This window comes from Petromyzon marinus (genome assembly GCF_048934315.1).
Source record: "Petromyzon marinus isolate PM22_M1 ecotype Great Lakes invasive population chromosome 73 unlocalized genomic scaffold, UKy_Petmar_22M1.pri1.0 chr73_unloc.1, whole genome shotgun sequence".
Taxonomy (NCBI): Eukaryota; Metazoa; Chordata; class Hyperoartia; order Petromyzontiformes; family Petromyzontidae; genus Petromyzon; species Petromyzon marinus.
The window spans coordinates 136,440-163,977 of NW_027422607.1; the positions used below are offsets into that span (position 1 = coordinate 136,440).

The 27,538-nt window shown below is 55.0% G+C and overlaps 1 protein-coding gene and 1 pseudogene across 1 annotated transcript; both read right to left on the bottom strand.

Moving 5' to 3' along the window:
- Window positions 1–420: 420 nt before the first annotated feature.
- Window positions 421–2,239, bottom strand: LOC142908121 (uncharacterized). Its single transcript, XM_076058381.1, has 2 exons — window positions 1,487–2,239; window positions 421–803 (listed from the first exon to the last, which is right to left on the bottom strand). The coding sequence occupies exons 1-2, from the start codon at window positions 2,046–2,048 to the stop codon at window positions 421–423; spliced, it is 945 nt and encodes a 314-aa protein (XP_075914496.1). The 5' UTR covers window positions 2,049–2,239.
- A 549-nt stretch (window positions 2,240–2,788) lies between these two features.
- Window positions 2,789–27,538, bottom strand: part of LOC142908122 (heterogeneous nuclear ribonucleoprotein Q-like) — a 74,777-nt pseudogene continuing 50,027 nt past the window's right edge.

Sequence of the window (27,538 nt, forward strand, 5' to 3'; positions counted from 1 at the left end):
CCCACCAACCCCCCCACCCCACGTGGGCGGGTGCCCCCCTCACTCTCCACCCAACTGATTGGGTATTCCCCATCCCCCTCTCTCTCTCTCACCTCACAGCTCACCACTTAACCCCCCACCCACCCCACCCCCCCACCATCACAGCTCACCACTTAACCCCCCACCCCACCCACCCCACTCCCTGCCCCCCACAGCTCACCACTGACCCCCGTAGCTGTCCTGATAAAAGTCGTAGCCCCCCCCCGCTCCGCCCCCACCCCCGCCCCCACCCAGCGGCTGCTGGGCAATGGGCTGGGACCCCCAGCCCCCCCCACCACCCCCACCACCACCACCACCCCCCCACCCCCCCCACCACCACCACTCCCCCCTCCCCCACCCACCACGGTCTGCCTCCGCTTGGAGTCCGGCTGGCTGTAGCCGTCAGCTTTCCGCTTTCCGCCCCCCAGGGGAAGGGGCCCGGGGCCGCCGCCCCCGCCGAGGGGACCCCCCCCACCGCCCCCCCTCGAGCCCCCGCCCCGGAGACCCCTGCCCCCACCCTGGGGCCCCCCGCGGCCGCTCCACGCTGCCCTCGGGGCCCCCCCCGCCCAGGGAGCCCCCCCCCCGCGGAGGAGGAGGAGGGGGGGCTCCGCCCCCCCCGCCCCCCCTGCCGTAGGGGTGGAACCCCCGGCCGGGGGAGGGCCCCCCACCGCGGCCCCCCCGGAGGCCCCCCACTCCCCGGGGGGGCCGCGATGAGGGGCGACGTGGGGGGCCACGGGTAGGGTAGCAGTCGTAGGCTGATGCCACGGGGGGGGCTGTGGAGACGCCTGGGAAGGGGGGGGGGCACGGGGGGGGGGGGGAGGGGGGGGCCAGAGAGGGGGGGGGAGGGGGGGGCACGTGGGGGGGGGGCACGGGGGGAGGGGGCAGAGAGGGAGGGGGGCAGAGAGGGAGGGGGGCAGAGGTTCCCCTGTGAGTGCACTGTGCTGGTGTCTCTCTGTCTGTGTCTCTGTCTCTCTGTGTCTCTGTGTCTCTGTGTATGTGTCTGTGTATGTGTGTCTGTCTCTGTGTGTGTCTCTCTGTGTCTCTTTATGTGTGTCTGTCTCTGTGTGTGTCTGTCTCTGTGTCTGTCTCTCTGTGTCTCTGTATGTGTATCTGTCTCTGTGTGTGTCTGTGTCTCTGTGTATCTGTCTCTGTGTATCTGTGTGTCTGTGTATCTGTCTCTATGTCTCTGTCTGTGTCTCTGTCTGTGTCTCTGTCTGTGTCTCTGTCTGTGTCTCTGTCTGTGTCTCTATGTCTCTGTCTCTGTCTGTCTCATAGCAACCCGCAGTAGTCGTGGTAACTGCTGTAGCCATAGCAACCTGTGGTAGTCATGGTAACCGTCCCAGCCGTAGTCATGGTAACCGTCCCAGCCGTAGCCATAGCAACCCTGCCTTATCACCTCTCACCGTAGTCATGGTAACCGTCCCAGCCGTAGCCATAGCAACGCACCCCCCCTCCCATCCCCGCTCACCGTAGTAGGGGTCCTCATAGCCCCCGCGGTAGTCATGGTAACCATCGTAGTCGTAGTCATGGTAACCATCGTAGTCATGGTAACCATCGTAGTCATGGTAACACCGCCCCCATCCCCTCTCACCGTAGTAGGGGTCCTCATAGCCCCCGCGGTAGTCATGGTAACCATCGTAGTCGTAGTCATGGTAACCATCGTAGTCGTAGTAAGGATCTTCGTAACCGTAGAAGTCGTAGTCATGGTAACCATCGTAGTCATGGTAACCATCGTAGTCATGGTAACCATCGTAGTCATGGTAACCATCGTAGCCATGGTAACCATCGTAGTCATGGTAACCATCGTAGTCATGGTAACCCCGCCCCCATCCCCTCTCACCGTAGTAGGGGTCCTCATAGCCCCCGCGGTAGTCATGGTAACCATCGTAGTCATGGTAACCATCCCCATCCCCTCTCACCGTAGTAGGGGTCCTCATAGCCCCCGCGGTAGTCATGGTAACCATCGTAGCCGTAGTCATGGTAACAATCGTAGTCATGGTAACCATCGTAGTCATGGCAACCCTCCCCATCCCCTCTCACCGTAGTAGGGGTCCTCATAGCCCCCGCGGTAGTCATGGTAACCATCGTAGTCGTAGTCATGGTAACCATCGTAGTCATGGTAACCATCGTAGTCATGGTAACCATCGTAGTCGTAGTCGTGGTAACCATCGTAGTCATGGTAACCATCGTAGTCATGGTAACCATCGTAGTCATGGCAACCCTCCCCATCCCCTCTCACCGTAGTAGGGGTCCTCATAGCCACCGCGGTAGTCATGGTAACCATCGTAGTCGTAGTCATGGTAACCATCGTAGTCATGGCAACCCTCCCCATCCCCTCTCACGTAGTAGGGGTCCTCATAGCCACCGCGGTAGTCATGGTAACCATCGTAGTCATGGTAACCATCGTAGTCATGGTAACCCCCATCCCCTCTCACCGTAGTAGGGGTCCTCATAGCCCCCGCGGTAGTCATGGTAACCATCGTAGTCATGGTAACCATCGTAGTCATGGTAACCATCGTAGTCATGGTAACCATCCCCATCCCCTCTCACCGTAGTAGGGGTCCTCATAGCCACCGCGGTAGTCATGGTAACCATCGTAGTCGTAGTAACCATCGTAGTCGTAGTCATGGTAACCCCCATCCCCTCTCACCGTAGTAGGGGTCCTCATAGCCACCGCGGTAGTCATGGTAACCATCGTAGTCGTAGTAAGGATCTTCGTAGCCGTAGAAGTCGGGCTGGAAGGGGTAGTAGCCCCCACCCCCGCCCCCCCCGCCAGCCCCTCCCCTCACCCCACGGCCCCCCCTGGAGCCCCGGGCCCCCCGGTGCGAGGGGCCCCCCCACCACCACCACCACCGCCACCCCGGGGCGGAGGGGGTCCATAGCCGTAGTACCAATCACTGTACCTGGGGGAGGGGGGGGGGGGGGGGGGTAGGGGGGGGGGGAGAGGGGGGGAGAGAGGTGGGAGGGAGGGGGGAGAGAGGGGGAAAGGGGGAGGGGCGTTAGGGGGGGGAGAGAGGGGGGAGGGAGAGGGGGGAGGGAGAGGGGGGAGGGGCGTTAGGGGGGGGAGAGAGGGGGGAGGGAGAGGGGGGAGGGGCGTTAGGGGGGGGAGAGAAGGGGGAGGGGCGTTAGGGGGGGGAGGGAGGGGGGAGGGAGAGGGGCGTTAGGGGGAGGGAGAGGGGGGGAGGGAGGGGGGGGAGAAGGGGGAGGGAGGGAGAGGGGGGAGGGAGGGGGGGGAGAGGGGGGAGGGAGAGGGGGGAGGGGCGTTAGGGGGGGGAGAGAGGGGGGAGGGAGAGGGGGGAGGGGCGTTAGGGGGGAGGGAGAGGGGGGGAGGGAGGGGGGGGAGAAGGGGGAGGGAGGGGGAGGGGGGAGGGAGAGGGGCGTTAGGGGGGAGGGAGAGGGGGGAGGGAGAGGGGGGAGGGAGAGGGGGGAGGGGCGGTTGGGGGGAGGGAGGGGGGAGGGAGAGGGGGGAGGGGCGGTGGGGGGGTGAGAGAGGAGGGAGGGAGAGAGGGGGGAGATATTAATGAGATTATCTCCATGCGTGACCATCCAGAGTGGGTAGCCTCCTCATAAACATCTCTCAGCATCTCTAGCCCACACCACACATCGTGTGGTGTGTATCTCACAGAGAGAGAGAGACTCACTGTGACACCTGTAACACTCCCTACATCTCTAGCTCACACACCACACACCCTGTGTGTGTATCTCACAGAGAGAGACTCACTGTGACACCTGTAACACTCCCTACATCTCTAGCTCACACACCACACACCCTGTGTGAGTATCTCACAGAGAGAGAGACTCACTGTGACACCTGTAACACTCCCTACATCTCTAGCTCACACACCACACACCGTGTGAGTATCCCACAGAGAGAGAGACTCACTGTGACACCTGTAACACTCCCTACATCTCTAGCCCACACACCACACACCCTGTGTGAGTATCTCACAGAGAGAGAGACTCACTGTGACACCTGTAACACTCCCTACATCTCTAGCTCACACACCACACATCGTGTGAGTATCTCACAGAGAGAGAGAGACTCACTGTGACACCTGTAACACTCCCTACATCTCTAGCCCACACACACACACCCTGTGTGAGTATCTCACAGAGAGACTCACTGTGACACCTGTAACACTCCCTACATCTCTAGCTCACACACCACACACCCTGTGTGAGTATCTCACAGAGAGAGAGAGACTCACTGTGACACCTGTAACACTCCCTACATCTCTAGCCCACACACCACACACCCTGTGTGTGTATCTCACAGAGAGACTCACTGTGACACCTGTAACACTCCCTACATCTCTAGCTCACACACCACACACCCTGTGTGAGTATCTCACAGAGAGAGAGAGACTCAATGTGACACCTGTAACACTCCCTACATCTCTAGCTCACACACCACACACCCTGTGTGAGTATCTCACAGAGAGAGAGAGACTCACTGTGACACCTGTAACACTCCCTACATCTCTAGCTCACACACCACACACCCCTGTGTGTGTATCTCACAGAGAGACTCACTGTGACACCTGTAACACTCCCTACATCTCTAGCTCACACACCACACACCGTGTGTGTGTATCTCACAGAGAGACTCACTGTGACACCTGTAACACTCCCTACATCTCTAGCTCACACACCACACACCGTGTGTGTGTATCTCACAGAGAGACTCACTGTGACACCTGTAACACTCCCTACATCTCTAGCTCACACACCACACACAGTGTGTGTATCTCACAGAGAGAGTCTCACTGTGACACCTGTAACACTCCCTACATCTCTAGCTCACACACCACACACCCTGTGTGAGTATCTCACAGAGAGAGAGACACTCTCTGTGACACCTGTAACACTCCCTACATCTCTAGCTCACACACCACACACCCTGTGTGAGTATCTCACAGAGAGAGAGACTCACTGTGACACCTGTAACACTCCCTACATCTCTAGCTCACACACACCACACACTGTGTGAGTATCTCACAGAGAGAGAGACTCACTGTGACACCTGTAACACTCCCTACATCTCTAGCTCACACACCACACATCGTGTGAGTATCTCACAGAGAGAGACTCACTGTGACACCTGTAACACTCCCTACATCTCTAGCCCACACACCACACACCGTGTGTGAGTATCTCACAGAGAGAGAGAGACTCACTGTGACACCTGTAACACTCCCTACATCTCTAGCCCACACACCACACACCGTGTGAGTACCTCACAGAGAGAGAGAGACTCACTGTGACACCTGTAACACTCCCTACATCTCTAGCTCACACACCACACACCGTGTAAGTATCTCACAGAGAGAGAGACTCACACTGTGACACCTGTAACACTCCCTACATCTCTAGCTCACACACCACACACCGTGTGTGTGTATCTCACAGAGAGAGAGACCTCACACTGTGACACCTGTAACACTCCCTACATCTCTAGCTCACACACCACCACACCCTGTGTGAGTATCTCACAGAGACTCACTGTGACACCTGTAACACTCCCTACATCTCTAGCTCACACACCACACACCCTGTGTGAGTATCTCACAGAGACTCACTGTGACACCTGTAACACTCCCTACATCTCTAGCTCACACACCACACACCGTGTGTGTGTATCTCACAGAGAGAGAGACTCACACTGTGACACCTGTAACACTCCCTACATCTCTAGCTCACACACCACACACCCTGTGTGAGTATCTCACAGAGACTCACTGTGACACCTGTAACACTCCCTACATCTCTAGCTCACACACCACACACCCTGTGTGAGTATCTCACAGAGACTCCACTGTGACACCTGTAACACTCCCTACATCTCTAGCTCACACACCACACACCGTTTGAGTATCCCACAGAGAGAGAGAGACTCTCTGTGACACCTGTAACACTCCTACATCTCTAGCTCACACACCACACACCCTGTGTGTGTATCTCACAGAGAGAGAGAGACTCACTGTGACACCTGTAACACTCCCTACATCTCTAGCTCACACACCACACACCGTGCGTGTATCTCACAGAGAGACAGAGACTCACTGTGACACCTGTAACACTCCCTACATCTCTAGCTCACACACCACACACCCTGTGTGTGTATCTCACAGAGAGAGAGACTCACTGTGACACCTGTAACACTCCCTACATCTCTAGCTCACACACCACACACCCTGTGTGAGTATCTCACAGAGAGAGAGAGACTCACTGTGACACCTGTAACACTCCCTACATCTCTAGCTCACACACCACACACCGTGTGTGAGTATCTCACAGAGAGAGAGAGACTCACTGTGACACCTGTAACACTCCCTACATCTCTAGCTCACACACCACACACCCTGTGTGAGTATCACACAGAGAGAGAGACTCACTGTGACACCTGTAACACTCCCTACATCTCTAGCTCACACACCACACACCCTGTGTGTGTGTATCTCACAGAGAGACTCACTGTGACACCTGTAACACTCCCTACATCTCTAGCTCACACACCACACACCCTGTGTGTGTATCTCACACAGAGACACTCACTGTGACACCTGTAACACTCCCTACATCTCTAGCTCACACACCACACACCGTGTGAGTGTATCTCACAGAGAGAGACTCACTGTGACACCTGTAACACTCCCTACATCTCTAGCTCACACACCACACATCGTGTGAGTATCTCACAGAGAGAGAGAGACTCACTGTGACACCTGTAACACTCCCTACATCTCTAGCTCACACGTCACACACCGTGTGAGTATCTTACAGAGAGAGAGAGACTCTCTGTGACACCTGTAACACTCCCTACATCTCTAGCTCACATACCACACACCCTGTGTGTGTATCTCACAGAGACTCACTGTGACACCTGTAACACTCCCTACATCTCTAGCCCACACACCACACACCCTGTGTGAGTATCTCACAGAGAGAGACTCACTGTGACACCTGTAACACTCCCTACATCTCTAGCCCACACACCACACACCCTGTGTGTGTATCTCACACAGAGACACTCACTGTGACACCTGTAACACTCCCTACATCTCTAGCTCACACACCACACACCCTGTGTGTGTATCTCACAGAGAGAGAGAGACTCACTGTGACACCTGTAACACTCCCTACATCTCTAGCTCACACACCACACACCCTGTGTGTGTATCTCACAGAGAGAGAGACACTCACTGTGACACCTGTAACACTCCCTACATCTCTAGCTCACACACCACACACCCTGTGTGTGTATCTCAGAGAGACTCACTGTGACACCTGTAACACTCCCTACATCTCTAGCCCACACACCACACACCCTGTGTGTGTTCAGAGAGACTCACTGTGACACCTGTAACACTCCCTACATCTCTAGCTCACACACCACACACCCTGTGTGAGTATCTCACAGAGAGACTCACTGTGACACCTGTAACACTCCCTACATCTCTAGCTCACACACCACACACTGTGTGTGTATCTCACAGAGAGAGAGACTCACTGTGACACCTGTAACACTCCCTACATCTCTAGCCCACACACCCTGTGTGTGTATCTCACACAGAGACACTCACTGTGACACCTGTAACACTCCCTACATCTCTAGCCCACACACACCACACACCCTGTGTGAGTATCTCACAGAGAGACAGAGACTCACTGTGACACCTGTAACACTCCCTACATCTCTAGCTCACACACCACACACCCTGTGTGAGTATCTCACAGAGAGAGAGAGACTCACTGTGACACCTGTAACACTCCCTACATCTCTAGCCCACACACCACACACCGTGTGTGAGTATCACACAGAGAGAGAGACACTCACTGTGACACCTGTAACACTCCCTACATCTCTAGCTCACACGTCACACACTGTGTGAGTATCTCACAGAGAGAGAGAGACTCACTGTGACACCTGTAACACTCCCTACATCTCTAGCTCACACACCACACACCCTGTGTGTGTATCTCACACAGAGACACTCACTGTGACACCTGTAACACTCCCTACATCTCTAGCTCACACACACCACACACCGTGTGTGTGTATCTCAGAGAGACTCACTGTGACACCTGTAACACTCCCTACATCTCTAGCCCACACACCACACACCGTGTGTGTATCTCACAGAGAGAGAGACTCACTGTGACACCTGTAACACTCCCTACATCTCTAGCCCACACACCACACACCGTGTGTGAGTATCTCACAGAGAGAGAGAGACTCACTGTGACACCTGTAACACTCCCTACATCTCTAGCTCACACACCACACACCCTGTGTGAGTATCTCACAGAGAGAGAGAGAGACTCACTGTGACACCTGTAACACTCCCTACATCTCTAGCCCACACACACCCCGTGTGTGCATCTTCCAAGGGAGCTACTCACTGCCAGCGCTGAGGACCCCCTCCACCACCACCGCCACCACCACCACCACCTCCATGCATCCGCTGCTGCTGCTGTTGCTGCTGCCGCTGCTGCCTCTTCCGATCGGGTGGCTTGGCCAACATTATCTCCACAGAGATACCCTCAATCTCCTTGCCGTTCAGATCCTCCATGGCCTGCAAATACACACACACACACAGTTACACACACAGTTACACACAGTTACACACACAGATATACACAGTTACACACAGATACACACACACACACAGATATACACAGTTACACACACACACACAGTTACGCACACACACAGATATACACAGTTACACACACACACACAGATACACACACACACACAGATATACACAGTTACACACACACACACAGATACACACACACAGATACACACAGTTACACACACACACAGTTACACACACAGTTACACACAGATACACACACACACACAGTTACACACACACACAGTTACACACACACACAGATACACAGTTACACACAGTTACACACACACAGATACACAGTTACAGACAGTTACACACACACACACAGTTACACACACACACACAGATACACACACACAGATATACACAGTTACACACACACACACACACAGATACACACACACACACAGATATACACAGTTACACACACACACACAGACACACACACACACACACAGACACACACACACACAGATATACACAGTTACACACACACACACACAGATACACACACACACACACACAGATATACACAGTTACACACACACACACAGATACACACACACACACACACAGATATACACAGTTACACACACACACACACAGATACACACACACACAGATATACACAGTTACACACACACACACACACAGATACACACACACACACAGTTACACACACACAGATATACACAGATACACACACACTCAGATACACAGTTACACACACACAGTTACACACACACACACAGATATACACAGTTACACACACACACACAGTTACACACACACACAGTTACACACACACACAGATACACAGTTACACACAGTTACACACACACAGATACACAGTTACACACAGTTACACACACACACACACAGTTACACACACACACACACAGTTACACACACAGATATACACAGTTACACACACACACACACAGATACACACACACACACAGATATACACAGTTACACACACACACACAGATACACACACACACACACAGATATACACAGTTACACACACACACACAGATACACACACACAGTTACACACACAGATATACACAGTTACACACACACACAGTTACACAGTTACACACACACTCAGTTACACACACACTCAGTTACACACACACACAGATACACAGTTACACACACACACAGTTACACACGCACACACAAGAGATACACAGTTACACACACACTCAGTTACACACACACTCAGTTACACACACACACACACAGGGATACACAGTTACACACACACACAGTTACACACACACTCAGTTACACACACAGATACACAGTTACACACACACAGTTACACACACACTCAGTTACACACACACAGATACACAGTTACACACACACAGTTACACACACAGTTACACACACAGATACACAGTTACACACACACAGTTACACACACAGTTACACACACACAGAGATACACAGTTACACACACACAGTTACACACACACAGAGATACACAGTTACACACACACAGTTACACACACACAGAGATACACAGTTACACACACACACAGATATACACAGTTACACACACACTCAGTTACACACACACACAGTTACACACACACAGAGATACACAGTTACACACACACAGTTAGACACACACACACACACAGTTACACACACACAGATACACAGTTACACACACACACAGTTACACACACACTCAGTTACACACACACACAGATACACAGTTACACACACACACACAGAGATACAGTTACACACACACAGTTACACACACACAGAGATACACAGTTACACACACACACACAGATACACAGTTACACACACACAGTTACACACACACAGTTACACACACACACACAGATACTCAGTTACACACACACACACAGATACACAGTTACACACACACACACAGATACACAGTTACACACACACAGTTACACACACACAGTTACACACACGCACACACAGATACACAGTTACACACAGTTACACACACACACAGAGATACACAGTTACACACACAGAGATACACAGTTACACACACACAGTTACACACACACAGTTACACACACGCACACACAGATACACAGTTACACAGTTCATCACACACACACAGAGATACACAGTTACACACACACACAGTTCATCACACACACACAGCTACACACAACATAAACAACAACCGCCATTCGCCACTACATGGCGGTGACGTCACCACGATGCTTGTGCCAGGCCATGTGCACCTTGAGTTACACACACACAGTTACACAAACACACACATTTACACACACAGAGATACACAGTAACACAAAGACCCCCCGTATAGCCTTAACAGACTGTAGGGGCAAGTGCTGTTAGCGAGCACCTATGAAGGCCGGAACGGTACACGAGGGGGTGGGTGGCCAGCACCACGCCCGACCGCCTTTGTCTCCCCAGTGACGATGTTTACTACACACCGCACCAGGTACTCATTTGAGGCTGAGTCGACCTAGGGGAGGCCCGGGACCGATTCAGATAATCGTCACTGGTGTTGGCCGTGAGCGGGAATCGAACCCGGGTCGCCAGGTTCATAGCGCAGCGTAGCGCTAACCGCTACACTATCGCTCCCCCACACACACACACAGCTACACACACATACATACACAGTTACACACACACAGTTACACACACACAGTTCACCACACACACACAGTTACACAGTTCCACACACAACAACCGCCATTCGCCACTAAGAGGCAGTGATGTCACCACGACGCTTGTGCCAGGCTATGTGCACCTTGAGGCCACGTGAAATGTCGAACGCCCGCTGGCAGGAGGTCACGGGGCAGACCCAGGTGCCACGGGTCGACTGACTGAGACGACTGAGATGACTGGCTGATGCACCACCTGTGCCCCCTACTGTGCCAACCTGCTGTGCTTTAGCCACCCGGCGCTCCGCTCGGTGTTGTGAGCGTCGCTCCTCCGCCCTCCGTTGTTGTTGGAGGGCGACTGCCTCCAACTGCCCAGTAGCGTCCTTCACGAGCCTCCTCCACAGAGGCCGATCTTGACACCGCTGGTACCAGTCATCGGCAAGTCCACTCAGCTCCACGTCCTCCTGTACTACATCACTCCATCTCTTCTCTAGCCCGTGCCGCGCCCGTTTAGCCCCCTCGATCCGGCCGAACAAAAGCTGTTTCGGCATGCGGTGGCTGGGCATACGGGCTACATGACCCAGCCAACGCAGCCTTGCCTGCTGGAGGAGCTCACCGATGGGACCTTGCCCAGATATTTCAAGGATGTGAGCTCCTCACACAATCCAGCCTGGGTAAACCCAGGATGGATCGTAGGCAGGCTAGCCTAAATGTTTCTAACCGGCGAAAATGTTCCATTAAGGGGGTCCACGTTTCGCAAGCGTAGAGAATGGAGGGAATGACCGTGGCCGAGAAGACCTGAAGCTTAGTGCGGAGCGACAGACCAGGTAGCTTCCACACAGCGTTACGCAACCGATGAAAAGATATTGCCGCTTGACTGATTCGGAGTGAGATCTCTGCTGTTAAACTGGAGCCGGTAATAAGCACACTGCCCAGGTATGGGAAACTCTCCACTCTCTCCACAACTGCCCCGTCACCGATTGGGAGTTGTGGGGGTGGAGTGTCCGATGGTACAAAATACCCAGGCAGGTGCTTAGTTTTGGTGGGGCTGATGGTAAGGCCCCACCTCTTAGTGGCACGCTCCAGTCTCAGCAGCAGCGTCTCCAACTCCTCCTCTGACTGAGCAGCTATTACCAAATCATCGGCATACATTAAGTGGTTGAGCAATAGGGAGCCATCCCTTGACCGCACCCGGGCATCGATCAGCCTCCCATTATATCTGTACCATATGAAGATTCCCCCGGTACAGCTATTAAAGGCTTCACAAACTACATGGTCAAAATAGATACTAAATAATGTGGGAGCCAGAGGACATCCCTGTCGCACCCCAAGGTGTACAGGGAATGGCTCTGACTCCCGGCCACGTAGTTTTACCCGGGCCCGCTCACCATCATGAAGGTCCTTAATGATCGTGAGCAGAGGGTCAGGGACACCAAAAGCACGAAGAACAACCCAGAGCCCAGGCCTACTGATGGTATCATAGGCCTTGACCAGGTCAATAAAGCAGAGATGTAGGTCTTGTTGGAATTCCCTACACCTCTGCTGTAGCAGACGGACAGAAAATATGGCATCTGTGCAGGACCGCCCTTTCCTGAAACCGCATTGGGGCTCCGCAAGCCTCTCCTCAGCGTGCCTGGCGAGGCGATGTTGAATAATCCTTGCCAGGACCTTTCCCGGCACACTGAGGAGTGAGATGCCCCTGTAGTTGTTACAGTCTGTGCGGTCCCCCTTCTTAAAGAGGGGGACCACCAGGGCATCCTTCCAATCCTGCGGAACCCGTCCAGTGATCCAGACTGTTGTTATGATGTCATACAGGGCAGTCTGTGCACAAACGCCACCCTCCCTCAGCATTTCGCTTGGGAGATCATCTCTGCCCGCTGCCTTTCCTGGTCTCAGACTCCGGATCGCCTTCAGTACTTCCTCAACAGAGGGCAGATCAGCTCCACGGTAGGTCCTGGTGTCAAGGACATGGGCTCGCATCCGCTGGTCCGTCACTATGTAGTCCAGCAGATGTTCTTGCTTGGACCCGGCATGCATCCATGATGTTGTGTGGATGCGCCGATGCCAGAACAGCGTGTTGGTAATTACAAGCCCATGGGCTGCACAAAAATCTAGCAGCCTCCTACCGTTGTTATTGAGCTGATCTGGCCCATGCCAATCCAATCACTCCAGACACACACACACACAGAGACAAACACAGAAACACACACACAGAGACAAACACAGACACACACACGCAGACAAACACAAAGACACAGACACACACACAGACACAGACACACAAAGACAAACACAGACACACACACAGAGACACACAGAGACACACACAGACACACGCACACAGACACACACAAAGACACACAGAGACAAACACACAGAGACACACACACAGAGACACACAGCGACACACACAGACACACACACACAGACACACCCACACAAAGACACACAGAGACAAACACAGAGACACACACAGACACACAGAGACACAAAGACACACGCACAAAGATACACACAGAGAGCACACAAAGACACACAGAGACACACAAAGACACACAGAGACACACACACAGACACACCCACACAAAGACACAGAGACAAACACAGACACACCAACAGAGACACACACACAGAGACACACGCACAGACACACGCGCAAAGATACACACAGAGAGCACACAAAGACACACACACAGAGAGCACACAAAGACACACACAGAGAGCACACAAAGACACACACAGACAGCACACAAAGACACACACAGAGAGCACACAAAGACACACACAGAGAGCACACAAAGACACACCAACAGAGACACACACACAGAGACACACCAACAGAGACACACACAAAGACACACACACAGAGAGCACACAAAGACACACACAGAGAGCACACAAAGACACACAGAGAGCACACAAAGACACACACAAAGACACACACACAGAGACACACACAAAGACACACACAAACAAAGACACACACAGAGAGCACACAAAGACACACACAGAGAGCACACAAAGACACACACAGAGAGCACACAAAGACACACACAGAGAGCACACAAAGACACACAGAGAGCACACAAAGACACACAGAGAGCACACAAAGACACACACAGAGAGCACACAAAGACACACACAGAGAGCACACAAAGACACACACAGAGAGCACACAAAGACACACACAGAGAGCACACAAAGGCACACAGAGAGCACACAAAGACACACACAGAGAGCACACAAAGACACACAGAGACACACACAAAGACACACACAGAGAGCACACAAAGACACACACAGAGAGCACACAAAGACACACACAGAGAGCACACAAAGACACACAGAGAGAGCACACAAAGACACACACAGAGAGCACACAAAGACACACAGAGAGAGCACACAAAGGCACACACAGAGAGCACACAAAGACACACAGAGAGCACACAAAGACACACACAGAGAGCACACAAAGACACACACAGAGAGCACACAAACACACACAAAGAGCACACAAAGACACACACAGAGAGCACACAAAGACACACACAGAGAGCACACAAAGACACACCAACAGAGACACACCAACAGAGACACACCAACAGAGACACACCAACAGAGACACACACACAGAGAGCACACAAAGACACACACAGAGAGCACACAAAGACACACACAGAGAGCACACAAAGACACACACACAGAGAGCACACAAAGACACACACAGAGAGCACACAAAGACACACACAGACACACAAAGACACACACAGAGAGCACACAAAGACACACACAGAGAGCACACAAAGACACACACACAGAGAGCACACAAAGACACACACAGAGAGCACACAAAGACACACAGAGACAAACACAGACACACCAACAGAGACACACACAAAGACACACACACACAGACAGACACCCTCTATGGGGTGAGCAAGTGGGGAGACACGGCTAGAGAGACAAGGGAAGAGAGTGGGCGAGTGGCTGGGTGAGTGAGTGGGTGAGCGAGTGGGCGAGCGGGTTGGTGAGCGGGTGGGTGAGCGGGTGGGTGGGTTGGTGAGTGGGTGGGTGGGTTGGTGAGTGGGTGGGTTGGTGAGCGGGTGGGTTGGTGAGTGGGTGGGTTGGTGAGCGGGTGGGTGGGTTGGTGAGCGGGTGGGTGGGTTGGTGAGCGGGTGGGTTGGTGAGTGGGTGGGTGGGTGAGTGGGTGGGTGGGTTGGTGAGTGGGTGGGTTGGTGAGTGGGTGGGTGGGTTGGTGAGTGGGTGGGTTGGTGAGTGGGTGGGTTGGTGAGTGGGTGGGTTGGTGAGTGGGTGGGTTGGTGAGTGGGTGGGTGGGTGAGTGGGTGGGTTGGTGAGTGGGTGGGTTGGTGAGTGGGTGGGTTGGTGAGTGGGTGGGTGGGTTGGTGAGCGGGTGGGTGGGTTGGTGAGCGGGTGGGTGGGTTGGTGAGCGAGTGGCTGGGTGAGCGGGTGGGTTGGTGAGCGAGTGGCTGGGTGAGTGGGTGGGTTGGTGAGTGGGTTGGTGAGTGGGTGGGTGGGTTGGTGAGTGGGTGGGTTGGTGAGCGGGTGGGTGGGTTGGTGAGTGGGTGGGTTGGGTTGGTGAGCCGGTGGGTGGGTTGGTGAGCGAGTGGGTTGGTGGGTTGGTGAGCGAGTGGGTTGGTGAGCGAGTGGCTGGGTGAGTGGGTGGGTTGGTGAGTGGGTGGGTTGGTGAGCGGGTGGGTGGGTTGGTGAGCGGGTGGGTGGGTTGGTGAGTGGGTGGGTTGGTGAGCGAGTGGGTTGGTGAGCGAGTGGCTGGGTGAGTGGGTGGGTTGGTGAGTGGGTGGGTGGGTTGGTGAGCCGGTGGGTTGGTGAGTGGGTGGGTGGGTTGGTGAGCCGGTGGGTTGGTGAGCGAGTGGGTTGGTGAGCGGGTGGGTTGGTGAGCGGGTGGGTGGGTTGGTGAGCGGGTGGGTGAGTGCGTGGGTGAGAGGGTGGTTGAGTGACTGGGTGAGTGAGTGGGTGACCGAGTGGGCGAGTGAGCGAGTGGGTTCGTGAGCTGGTGGGTGAGTGCATGGGTGAGAGGGTGGTTGAGTGACTGGGTGAGTGAGTGGGTGACTGAGTGGGTGAGTGAGCGAGTGGGTTCGTGAGCTGGTGGGTGAGTGCGTGGGTGAGAGGGTGGTTGAGTGATTGGGTGAGTGAGTGGGTGACCGAGTTGGTGAGTGAGAGGGTGAACGAGTGAGCGGTTAGGGTGAGCGAGTGGGTGAGCGAGCGAGCGGATGAGCGAGCGGGTGAGCAAACTGGCGAGCGAAAGGGTGAGCGGGTGGGTGAGCAGCTGAGTGAATCAGCGAGCGGGCGAGCGGACGAGCGAGCGAGTGAGCTGTCTCACCTTGAGGGCCGCGTCCCTGTCCTCAAAGTGAATGAAAGCGTAGTCCTTGACTTTCTTCACTCGCTCCAGGCTCCCGAACGCGCCAAACAGAGTCTGAAGAGTCTCCTCGCTGACGCTCGCCGCGAGGTTCCTCAGGAACAGCACCTTCACCTGCACAGTCAGTCCGTCGGTCGCAGTCGGTCACTCTCAGGCAGACAGGCACGGGGTGACACACGGAGAGAGAGAGACACACGGGGAGAGAGAGAGACACGGGGAGAGAGACACGAGGAGAGAGACACGAAGAGAGAGAGAGAGAGACACGGGGAGAGAGAAAGAGACACGGGGAGAGAGAGAGACACGGGGAGAGACACGAGTGAGAGAGAGAGACACGGAGGGAGAGACACGGGGAGAGAGAGACAGACACGGGGGGAGAGAAAGACACGGGGGGAGAGAGACACGGGTGAGAGAGACACGGGTGAGAGAGAGAGACACGGGGGGAGAGAGAGACACGGAGAGAGAGACACGGGGAGAGAGAGACACGGGGAGAGAGAGACACGGGGAGAAAGACACAGGAGAGAGACGCGGTGGAGAGACACGAGGAGGGACAGAGAGACACGGGGGAGAGGGACACGGGGAGGGAGATAGAGACACGGGGAGAGAGACACAGGGAGAGAGAGACACAGGGAGAGAGACACGGGGGGGGAGATAGAGACACGGGGAGCGGGACACGGGGAGAGAGACACGGGGAGAAAGAGACACAGGGAGAGAGACGCGGGGGAGAGAGACACGGGGAGGGAGATAGAGACACGGGGAAAGAGAGACACAGGGAGAGAGACACGGGGGGGAGAGACACGGGGAGGGAGATAGAGACACGGGGAGCGGGACACGGGGAGAGAGACACGGGGAGAGAGAGACACAGGGAGAGAGACGCGGGGGAGAGAGACACGGGGAGGGAGATAGAGACACGGGGAGCGGGACACGGGGAGAGAGACACGGGGAGAGAGAGACACGGGGAGAGAGACACGGGGAGAGAGACACGGGGAGAGAGAGACACGGGGAGAGAGACACGGGGAGAGAGAGAGAGACACGGGGAGTCTCTCTGTGGCCTCAGGCTAAAGATTTCCTCCATCACAGAGACTCAGTCGAAAGATGGTGAAAGAGTTACTCATCACTGGCCACAAGGGAGACACGGGGAGAGAGACACGGGTAGAGAGACACAGGGAGAGAGACACAGGGAGAGAGACACGGGGAGACACGGGGAGAGAGACACAGGGAGAGATACAGCAAGACACGGGGAGAGAGACACAGGGAGAGAGACACAGGGAGGGGACACAGGGAGACAGGGAGAGAGACACAGCGAGACACGGGGAGAGAGACACAGGGAGGGAGACATGGGGAGAGAGACACAGGGAGACAGGGTGACACGGGGAGAGAGACACAGGGATAGACACGGGGAGAGAGACACAGGGAGAGAGACACAGGGAGACACGGGGAGAGACACAGGAGAGACACAGGGAGAGAGACACAGGGAGAGACAGGGAGAGAGACACAGGCCGAAAAACACAGGGAGACACGGGGAGAGAGACACGGGGAGAGAGACACAGGGATAGACACGGGGAGAGAGACACAGGGAGAGAGACACAGGCAGAGAGACACGGGGAGAGAGACACGGGGAGAGAGACACGGGGAGAGAGACACGGGGAGAGAGACACGGGGAGAGAGACACAGGGAGAGAGACAAAGGGAGAGAGACACAGGGAGAGAGACACAGGGTAGGGGGACATACAGCGCTTTGCCTGTGGCCTCAGCCTAAAGATTTCCTCCATCACAGAGACTCAGTGAGAAGAGTTCATCATCACTGGCCACTCAAGAGACCCGGCCATCATGAACCCACAGTACTAGACTACTAGACAGTGTAGTAACACACTCTACACTACTACTACACACAGCTACACTATACAGTACACAACTACGCTACTATAACCGCACACTATACACTACCCCACTATTCTACACTACTCTACAGTATACTGTACACGAGACCACTACTCAAAACACTACGCCACTATACGCTACACCACTATACGCTACACTACACTATACACTACTATACGCTACACCACCATACACACTACACCACTATACACTACACACTACACCATCATACGCTACACCACTATACGCTACACTACACACTACACCACTATACGCTACACCACTATACACACTACACAACACCACTATACACTACACCACTATACAGTACACCACTATACACTACACTACACACTACACCACTATAAGCTACACCACTATACACACTACACAACACCACTATACACTACACCACTATAAGCTACACCACTATACACACTACACTACACCACTATACACTACACCACTATACGCTACACCACCATACACACTACACCACTATACGCTACACCACCATACACTACACCACTATACACTACACCACTAAACACAATACGCTACACCACCATACACTACACCATACACTACACCACTATACACTACACCCACCACACGCTACACCACCATACACTACACCACCATACACTACACCACCATACACTACACTACACCACTATACACTATACCACCATACACTACACCACTATACACTACACCACCATACGCTACACCACCATACGCTACACCACCATACACTACACCACTATACACTACACCACTATACACTACACCACTATACACTACACACCACTATACACTAAACCACTATACACTATACCACTATACACTACACCACCATACACTAAACCACTATACACTAAACCACTATACACTAAACCACTATACACTACACCACTATACACTACACCACTATACACTACACCACCATACGCTACACCATACACTACACCACTATACAATACACCACCACACGCTACACCACCATACACTACACCACCATACACTACACTACACCACTATACACTACACCACCACACGCTACACCACCATACACTACACCACCATACACTACACTACACCACTATACACTATACCACTATACACTATACCACTATACACTAAACCACTATACACTACACCACTATACACTACACCACTATACACTACACTATACACTACACCACTATACACTACACCACTATACACTACACCACCATACACTACACCACTATACACTACACCACTATACACTACACTACTATACACTACACTATACACTACACTACTATACACTACACCACTATACACTACACCACTATACACTACACACTACACTACCACACGCTACACCATACACTACACTATACACTACACCACTATACACTACACCACCATACACTACACCACCATACACTACACTACCACACGCTACACCATACACTACACCACCACACACTACACCACACACTACACCATACACCACCACCACACCACACCAATACACCACACACTACACTACACCACCACCACACCACACCACCCACACCACACCACCACCAACACACCACACACTACACCACACCACCACACCACACACCACCACACACACTACACCCACACCACACCACCACACACACTACAACACTACACCACACACCACACCACACACCACCACCACACACCACTACACACACCACACCACACACACACCACAACTACACTACACACACACACACACACACCACACACACACACCACCACACCACTACACCACACACCACACACCACACCACACACTACACCACCACACCACACACTACACCACACACACCACACCCACACACCACACCACACACTACACCACCACCACACACCACCACCACACACACCACACCCACACACAACACATACACCACACACACCAACACACCACCACCACTCTACACCACCACAAACCACCACTACACCACTACACCACCACACCACCACACACACCACCACCAACACCACACACACTACACCACTATACACACACCACTACACTACACTATATCATACACCACTATACACTATACACTACACTACACCACATACACTACACTATACACTACACCACTATACACTACACCACTCTACACTACACCACTATACACTACACCACCATACACTACACCACTATACACTACACTACTATACACTACACACTATACACTACACCACTATACACTACACTACATACTACACTACCACACGCTACACCACTACACTACACCACTACACCACACACTACTCCACCACACCACACACCACCTACACCACACACACTACACCACTACACCACACACTACACCACACACACACTACACACACACACTACACACACACACACACACACACACAAACCACCCCACACACTACACCACCACCACCACACACACTACACCACCACACACACACACACACACCACACCACACACACTACACACCACCACACCACACACCACACACACACACCACACAAACCACCCCACACCACACCACACTACACCACACCACACACCACTACACCACCACACCACACACACTACACCACCACACACTACACACCACCACACCACACACCACACACACCACCACCACACTACACCACACCACACACCACACCACACACCACACCACCACACCCCCAGAGCCGCCCGCTGTGAAGCCCCGACCCCCGACCCCCCGACCCCCCGACCCCCCGACCCCCGACCCCCGACCTTGGCCATGACGCTGGGGTCCGTGTCCACCGGCTCTGCCCACTCCACCGTCACCACGTTGCCAAATATTTTGGTTTTGCCGCCGAGAAGCTTGCGGCGTGCCTGAGCGGCCGATTTGTGGTCGTCAAACTCCAGGAAACAGAAGCCTCTGTTCTTCTGCTGGTCCTCTGTCTGCTGGTACAGAATCACCTCTGTCACGCCCTCTGTGCGAGCGAGATGGGGCAAGGGGGGGCAGGGTGGTGGCGAGACACGCACAAGGGCTGTGGTCAATGCGCGCAGCGGAAATCAGAAGCGCCTGTCTGCTGGTACAGAATCACCTCTGTCGCGCCGCTCTGTGTGAGCGAGATAGGTAAGGGGGGCGAGACACGCACAAGGGCTGTGGTCAATGCGCGCAGCGGAAATCAGAAGCTCCTGTCTGCTGGTACAGAATCACCTCTGTCGCGCCCTCTCTGTGTGAGCGAGATAGGTAAGGGGGGGGAGGGGGGGTGGTGGGCGAGACACGCACAAGGGCTGTGGTCAATGCGCTAAGGGGAAATCAGAAGCTCCTGTCTGCTGGTACAGAATCACCTCTGTCGCGCCGCTCTGTGTGAGCGAGATAGGTAAGGGTGGGCGAGACACGCACAAGGGCTGTGGTCAATGCGCGCAGCGGAAATCAGAAGCTTCTGTCTGCTGGTACAGAATCACCTCTGTCGCGCCGCTCTGTGTGAGCGAGATAGGTAAGGGGGGCGAGACACGCACAAGGGCTGTGGTCAATGCGCGCAGCGGAAATCAGAAGCTCCTGTCTGCTGGTACAGAATCACCTCTGTCGCGCCGCTCTCTGTGTGAGCGAGATAGGCAAGGGGGGGGAGGGTGGTGGCGAGACACGCACAAGGGCTGTGGTCAATGCGCTAAGGGGAAATCAGAAGCTCCTGTCTGCTGGTACAGAATCACCTCTGTCACGCCCTCTGTGCGAGCGAGATGGGGCAAGGGGGGGGGGAGGGGGGCAGGGTGGGCGAGACACGCACAAGGGCTGTGGTCAATGCGCTAAGGGGAAATTAGAAGCTCCTGTCTGCTGGTACAGAATCACCTCTGTCGCGCCCTCTGTGCGAGCGAGATAGGTAAGGGGGGCGAGACACGCACAAGGGCTGTGGTCAATGCGCGCAGCGGAAATCAGAAGCTCCTGTCTGCTGGTACAGAATCACCTCTGTCGCGCCACTCTGTGTGAGCGAGATAGGTAAGGGTGGGCGAGACACGCACAAGGGCTGTGGTCAATGCGCTAAGGGAAATCAGAAGCTCCTGTCTGCTGGTACAGAATCACCTCTGTCACGCCCTCTGTGCGAGCGAGATGGGGCAAGGGGGGGCAGGGTGGGCGAGACACGCACAAGGGCTGTGGTCAATGCGCGCAGTGGAAATCAGAAGCTCCTGTCTGCTGGTACAGAATCACCTCTGTCGCGCCGCTCAGTGTGAGCGAGATAGGTAAGGGGGGCGAGACACGCACAAGGGCTGTGGTCAATGCGCAGCGGAAATCAGAAGCTCCTGTCTGCTGGTACAGAATCACCTCTGTCGCGCCCCTCTGTGTGAGCGAGATAGGCACGGCGGGGGACACGCACAAGGGCTGTGGTCAATGCGCTAAGGGAAATCAGAAGCTCCTGTCTGCTGGTACAGAATCACCTCTGTCAACCCATATGCCTAAGAGACACAAACAAGGGTCGTGGTCAATTCATAGAGAAAACAGACGCCTCTGTTTGTTGATAAATGACCCGTGTCACTCATGAGAGAGACACGGGGAGAGACACGGGGAGAGAGACACGGGAAGGAGAGACACGGGGAGAGAGAGACACGGGGAGAGAGAGACACGGGGAGAGAGACACGGGGAGAGAGAGACACGGGGAGAGAGAGACACGGGGAGAGAGAGACACGGGGAGAGAGAGACACGGGGAGAGAGAGACACGGGGAGAGAGAGACACGGGGAGAGAGAGACACGGGGAGAGAGAGACACGAGGAGACAGAGACACGGGGAGAGAGAGACACGGGGAGAGAGAGACACGGGAGGAGAGAGAGACACGGGGAGAGAGAGACACGGGGAGAGAGAGACACGGGGAGAGAGAGACACGGGGAGAGAGAGACACGGGGAGAGAGAGACACGGGGAGAGAGACACGGGGAGAGAGAGACACGGGGAGAGAGACACGGGGATAGAGAGACACGGGGAGAGAGAGACACAGGGTGAGAGACACGGGGAGAGAGAGACACGAGGTGAGAGAGAGACACGGGGAGAGAGACACGGGGGAGAGAGACACGGGGAGAGAGAGACACGGGGAGAGAGAGACACGGGGAGAGAGAGACACGGGGAGAGAGAGACACGGGGAGAGAGACACGGGGAGAGAGAGACACGGGGAGAGAGACACGGGGATAGAGAGACACGGGGAGAGAGAGACACAGGGTGAGAGACACGGGGAGAGAGAGACACGGGGTGAGAGAGAGACACGGGGAGAGAGACACGGGGAGAGAGACACGGGGAGAGAGAGACACGGGGAGAGAGAAAGAGACACGGTGAGAGAGAGACACGGGGAGAGAGACACGGGGTGAGAGAGACACAGGGTGAGAGACACGGAAAGAGAGAGACACGGGGAGAGAGAGACACAGGGAGAGAGAGAGACACGGGGAGAGAGAGAGACACGGGGAGAGAGAGAGACACGGGGAGAGAGAGCCACGGGGAGAGAGACACGGGAGAGAGACACACGGGGAGAGAGACACACGGGGATAGAGAGACACGGGGAGAGAGAGACACGGGGAGAGAGAGACACAGGGTGAGAGAGACACAGGGAGAGAGAGAGACAGGGTGAGAGACACGGGGAGAGAGAGAGACGTGGGGAGAGAGACACGGGGAGAGAGAGACACGGGGAGAGAGAGACACGGGGAGAGAGAGAGACACGGGGAGAGAGAGAGACACGGGGGAGAGAGAGACACGGGGAGAGAGACACGGGGATAGAGAGACACGGGGAGAGAGAGACACGGGGTGAGAGAGAGACACGGGGAGAGAGACACGGGGAGAGAGATAGAGACACGGGGAGTCTCCCTGTGGCCTCAGGCTAAAGATTTCCTCCATCACAGAGACTCAGTCGAAAGATGGTGAAAGAGTTACTCATCACAGGCCACTCGGAGACACGGGGAGAGAGACACGGGGAGAGAGACACGGGGAGAGAGACACGGGGAGAGAGACACGGGGAGAGCGAGACACGGGGAGAGAGACACGGGGAGAGAGAGACACGGGGGAGAGAGACACGGGGAGAGAGACACGGGGAGAGAGACATGGGGAGAGAGACACGGGGAGAGAGAGACACGGTGAGAGACACGGGGAGAGAGACACGGGGAGAGAGACACGGGGGAGAGAGACACGGGGAGAGAGACACGGGGAGAGAGAGACACGGGGAGAGAGAGACACGGGGAGAGAGACACGGGGAGAGAGAGACACGGGGAGAGAGATACACGGAGAGAGAGACACGGGGAGAGAGACACGGGGAGAGAGAGACACGGGGAGAGAGACACGGGGAGAGAGACACGGGGAGAGAGATACACGGGGAGAGACACGGGGAGAGAGACACGGGGAGAGAGAGACACGGTGAGAGACACGGGGAGAGAGAGACACGGGGAGAGAGACACGGGGAGAGAGACACGGGGGGAGAGAGACACGGGGAGAGAGACACGGGGAGAGAGAGACACGGGGAGAGAGTGGGTGACCGAGAGAGAGAGAGACAGCGTGCGTGAGTGAGCGGCGAGTGAGTGAGTGTGAGCGAGTGTGAGCGAGTGTGAGCGAGTGTGAGCGAGCGAGTGAGAGTGTGTGAGTGAGTGTGAGCGAGAGTGAGAGCGAGCGTGAGCGAGTGTGAGCGAGTGTGTGAGTGAGTGAGTGTGAGCGAGTGTGAGAGCGAGCGTGAGCGAGTGTGAGCGAGTGTGTGAGTGAGCGAGTGTGAGCGAGTGTGAGCGAGTGTGAGCGAGAGTGAGCGAGTGTGAGCGAGCGAGTGAGAGTGTGAGCGAGTGTGAGCGAGTGTGAGCGAGTGTGAGCGAGTGAGCGAGCGAGTGTGAGCGAGTGAGAGCGAGTGTGAGCGAGTGAGTGTGAGAGCGAGCGAGAGTGTGAGCGAGTGAGCGAGCGAGTGTGAGCGAGTGTGAGCGAGTGTGAGCGAGTGAGTGAGTGAGAGTGTGAGCGAGAGTGAGCGAGTGAGTGAGTGAGAGTGTGAGCGAGTGTGAGCGAGTGTGAGCGAGTGTGAGCGAGCGAGTGTGAGCGAGTGAGAGCGAGTGTGAGCGAGTGAGTGTGAGAGCGAGCGAGAGTGTGAGCGAGTGAGCGAGCGAGTGTGAGCGAGTGTGAGCGAGTGTGAGCGAGTGAGTGAGTGAGAGTGTGAGCGAGAGTGAGCGAGTGAGTGAGTGAGAGTGTGAGCGAGTGTGAGCGAGTGTGAGCGAGCGAGTGTGAGCGAGTGTGAGCGAGTGTGAGCGAGAGTGAGCGAGTGTGAGCGAGCGAGTGAGAGTGTGAGCGAGTGAGTGAGTGAGAGTGTGAGCGAGAGTGAGCGAGTGAGTGAGTGAGAGTGTGAGCGAGTGTGAGCGAGTGAGAGTGAGAGCGAGAGTGAGCGAGTGTGAGCGAGAGTGAGAGAGCGAGTGTGAGCGAGTGTGTGAGTGAGTGAGAGCGAGAGTGAGCGAGTGTGAGCGAGTGAGTGTGAGCGAGAGTGAGTGTGAGAGCGAGCGAGAGTGTGAGCGAGTGTGAGCGAGTGTGAGCGAGTGTGAGCGAGAGTGAGCGAGTGTGAGTGAGTGTGAGCGAGTGTGAGTGAGTGTGAGCGAGTGTGAGCGAGTGTGAGCGAGTGTGAGCGAGTGTGAGCGAGCGAGTGTGAGCGAGTGTGAGCGAGTGAGTGAGAGTGTGAGTGAGAGTGAGCGAGTGTGAGCGAGCGAGTGTGAGCGAGTGAGTGAGCGAGTGTGAGCGAGTGAGTGAGCGAGTGTGAGCGAGTGAGTGAGTGAGAGTGTGAGCGAGTGTGAGCGAGTGTGAGCGAGTGTGAGCGAGCGAGTGTGAGCGAGTGTGAGCGAGTGTGAGCGAGCGAGTGTGAGCGAGTGTGAGCGAGTGAGTGAGAGTGTGAGTGAGAGTGAGCGAGTGTGAGCGAGCGAGTGTGAGCGAGTGAGTGAGCGAGTGTGAGCGAGTGTGAGCGAGTGTGAGCGAGTGAGTGAGCGAGTGTGAGCGAGTGAGTGAGTGAGAGTGTGAGCGAGTGTGAGCGAGTGTGAGCGAGCGAGTGTGAGCGAGTGTGAGCGAGTGTGAGCGAGTGTGAGCGAGTGAGTGAGTGTGAGCGAGTGTGAGCGAGTGTGAGCGAGTGTGAGTGAGAGTGAGCGAGTGTGAGCGAGTGTGAGCGAGCGAGTGTGAGCGAGTGAGTGAGTGAGCGAGTGTGAGCGAGTGTGAGCGAGTGAGTGAGAGTGTGAGTGAGAGTGAGCGAGTGTGAGCGAGTGTGAGCGAGTGAGTGAGTGAGAGTGTGAGCGAGTGTGAGCGAGTGTGAGCGAGTGTGAGCGAGCGAGTGTGAGCGAGTGTGAGCGAGCGAGTGTGAGCGAGTGTGAGCGAGTGAGTGAGAGTGTGAGTGAGAGTGAGCGAGTGTGAGCGAGCGAGTGTGAGCGAGTGAGTGAGCGAGTGTGAGCGAGTGTGAGCGAGTGTGAGCGAGTGAGTGAGCGAGTGTGAGCGAGTGAGTGAGTGAGAGTGTGAGCGAGTGTGAGCGAGTGTGAGCGAGAGCGAGTGTGAGCGAGTGTGAGCGAGTGTGAGCGAGTGTGAGCGAGTGAGTGAGTGTGAGCGAGTGTGAGCGAGTGTGAGCGAGTGTGAGTGAGAGTGAGCGAGTGTGAGCGAGTGTGAGCGAGCGAGTGTGAGCGAGTGAGTGAGTGAGCGAGTGTGAGCGAGTGTGAGCGAGTGCGAGCGAGTGTGAGCGAGTGAGTGAGTGAGCGAGTGTGAGCGAGTGTGAGCGAGTGTGAGCGAGTGAGTGAGAGTGTGAGTGAGAGTGAGCGAGTGTGAGCGAGTGTGAGCGAGTGTGAGCGAGTGTGAGCGAGTGTGAGCGAGTGAGTGAGCGAGTGTGAGCGAGTGTGAGCGAGTGAGTGAGAGTGTGAGTGAGAGTGAGCGAGTGTGAGCGAGTGTGAGCGAGTGTGAGCGAGTGAGAGTGTGAGCGAGAGTGTGTGAGCGAGTGTGAGCGAGTGAGTGAG

Bases quoted from the DNA above. Each gene is read 5' to 3' on its own strand.
- LOC142908121 (XM_076058381.1), bottom strand. From the start codon at position 2,048: ATGGGGAGGGTTGCCATGACTACGATGGTTACCATGACTACGATTGTT. The intron at 804-1,486 runs GTGAGCGGGGAT...CCCCCTTCCCAG, and splicing joins CTATGAGGACCCCTACTACG to GCGTCTCCACAGCCCCCCCC.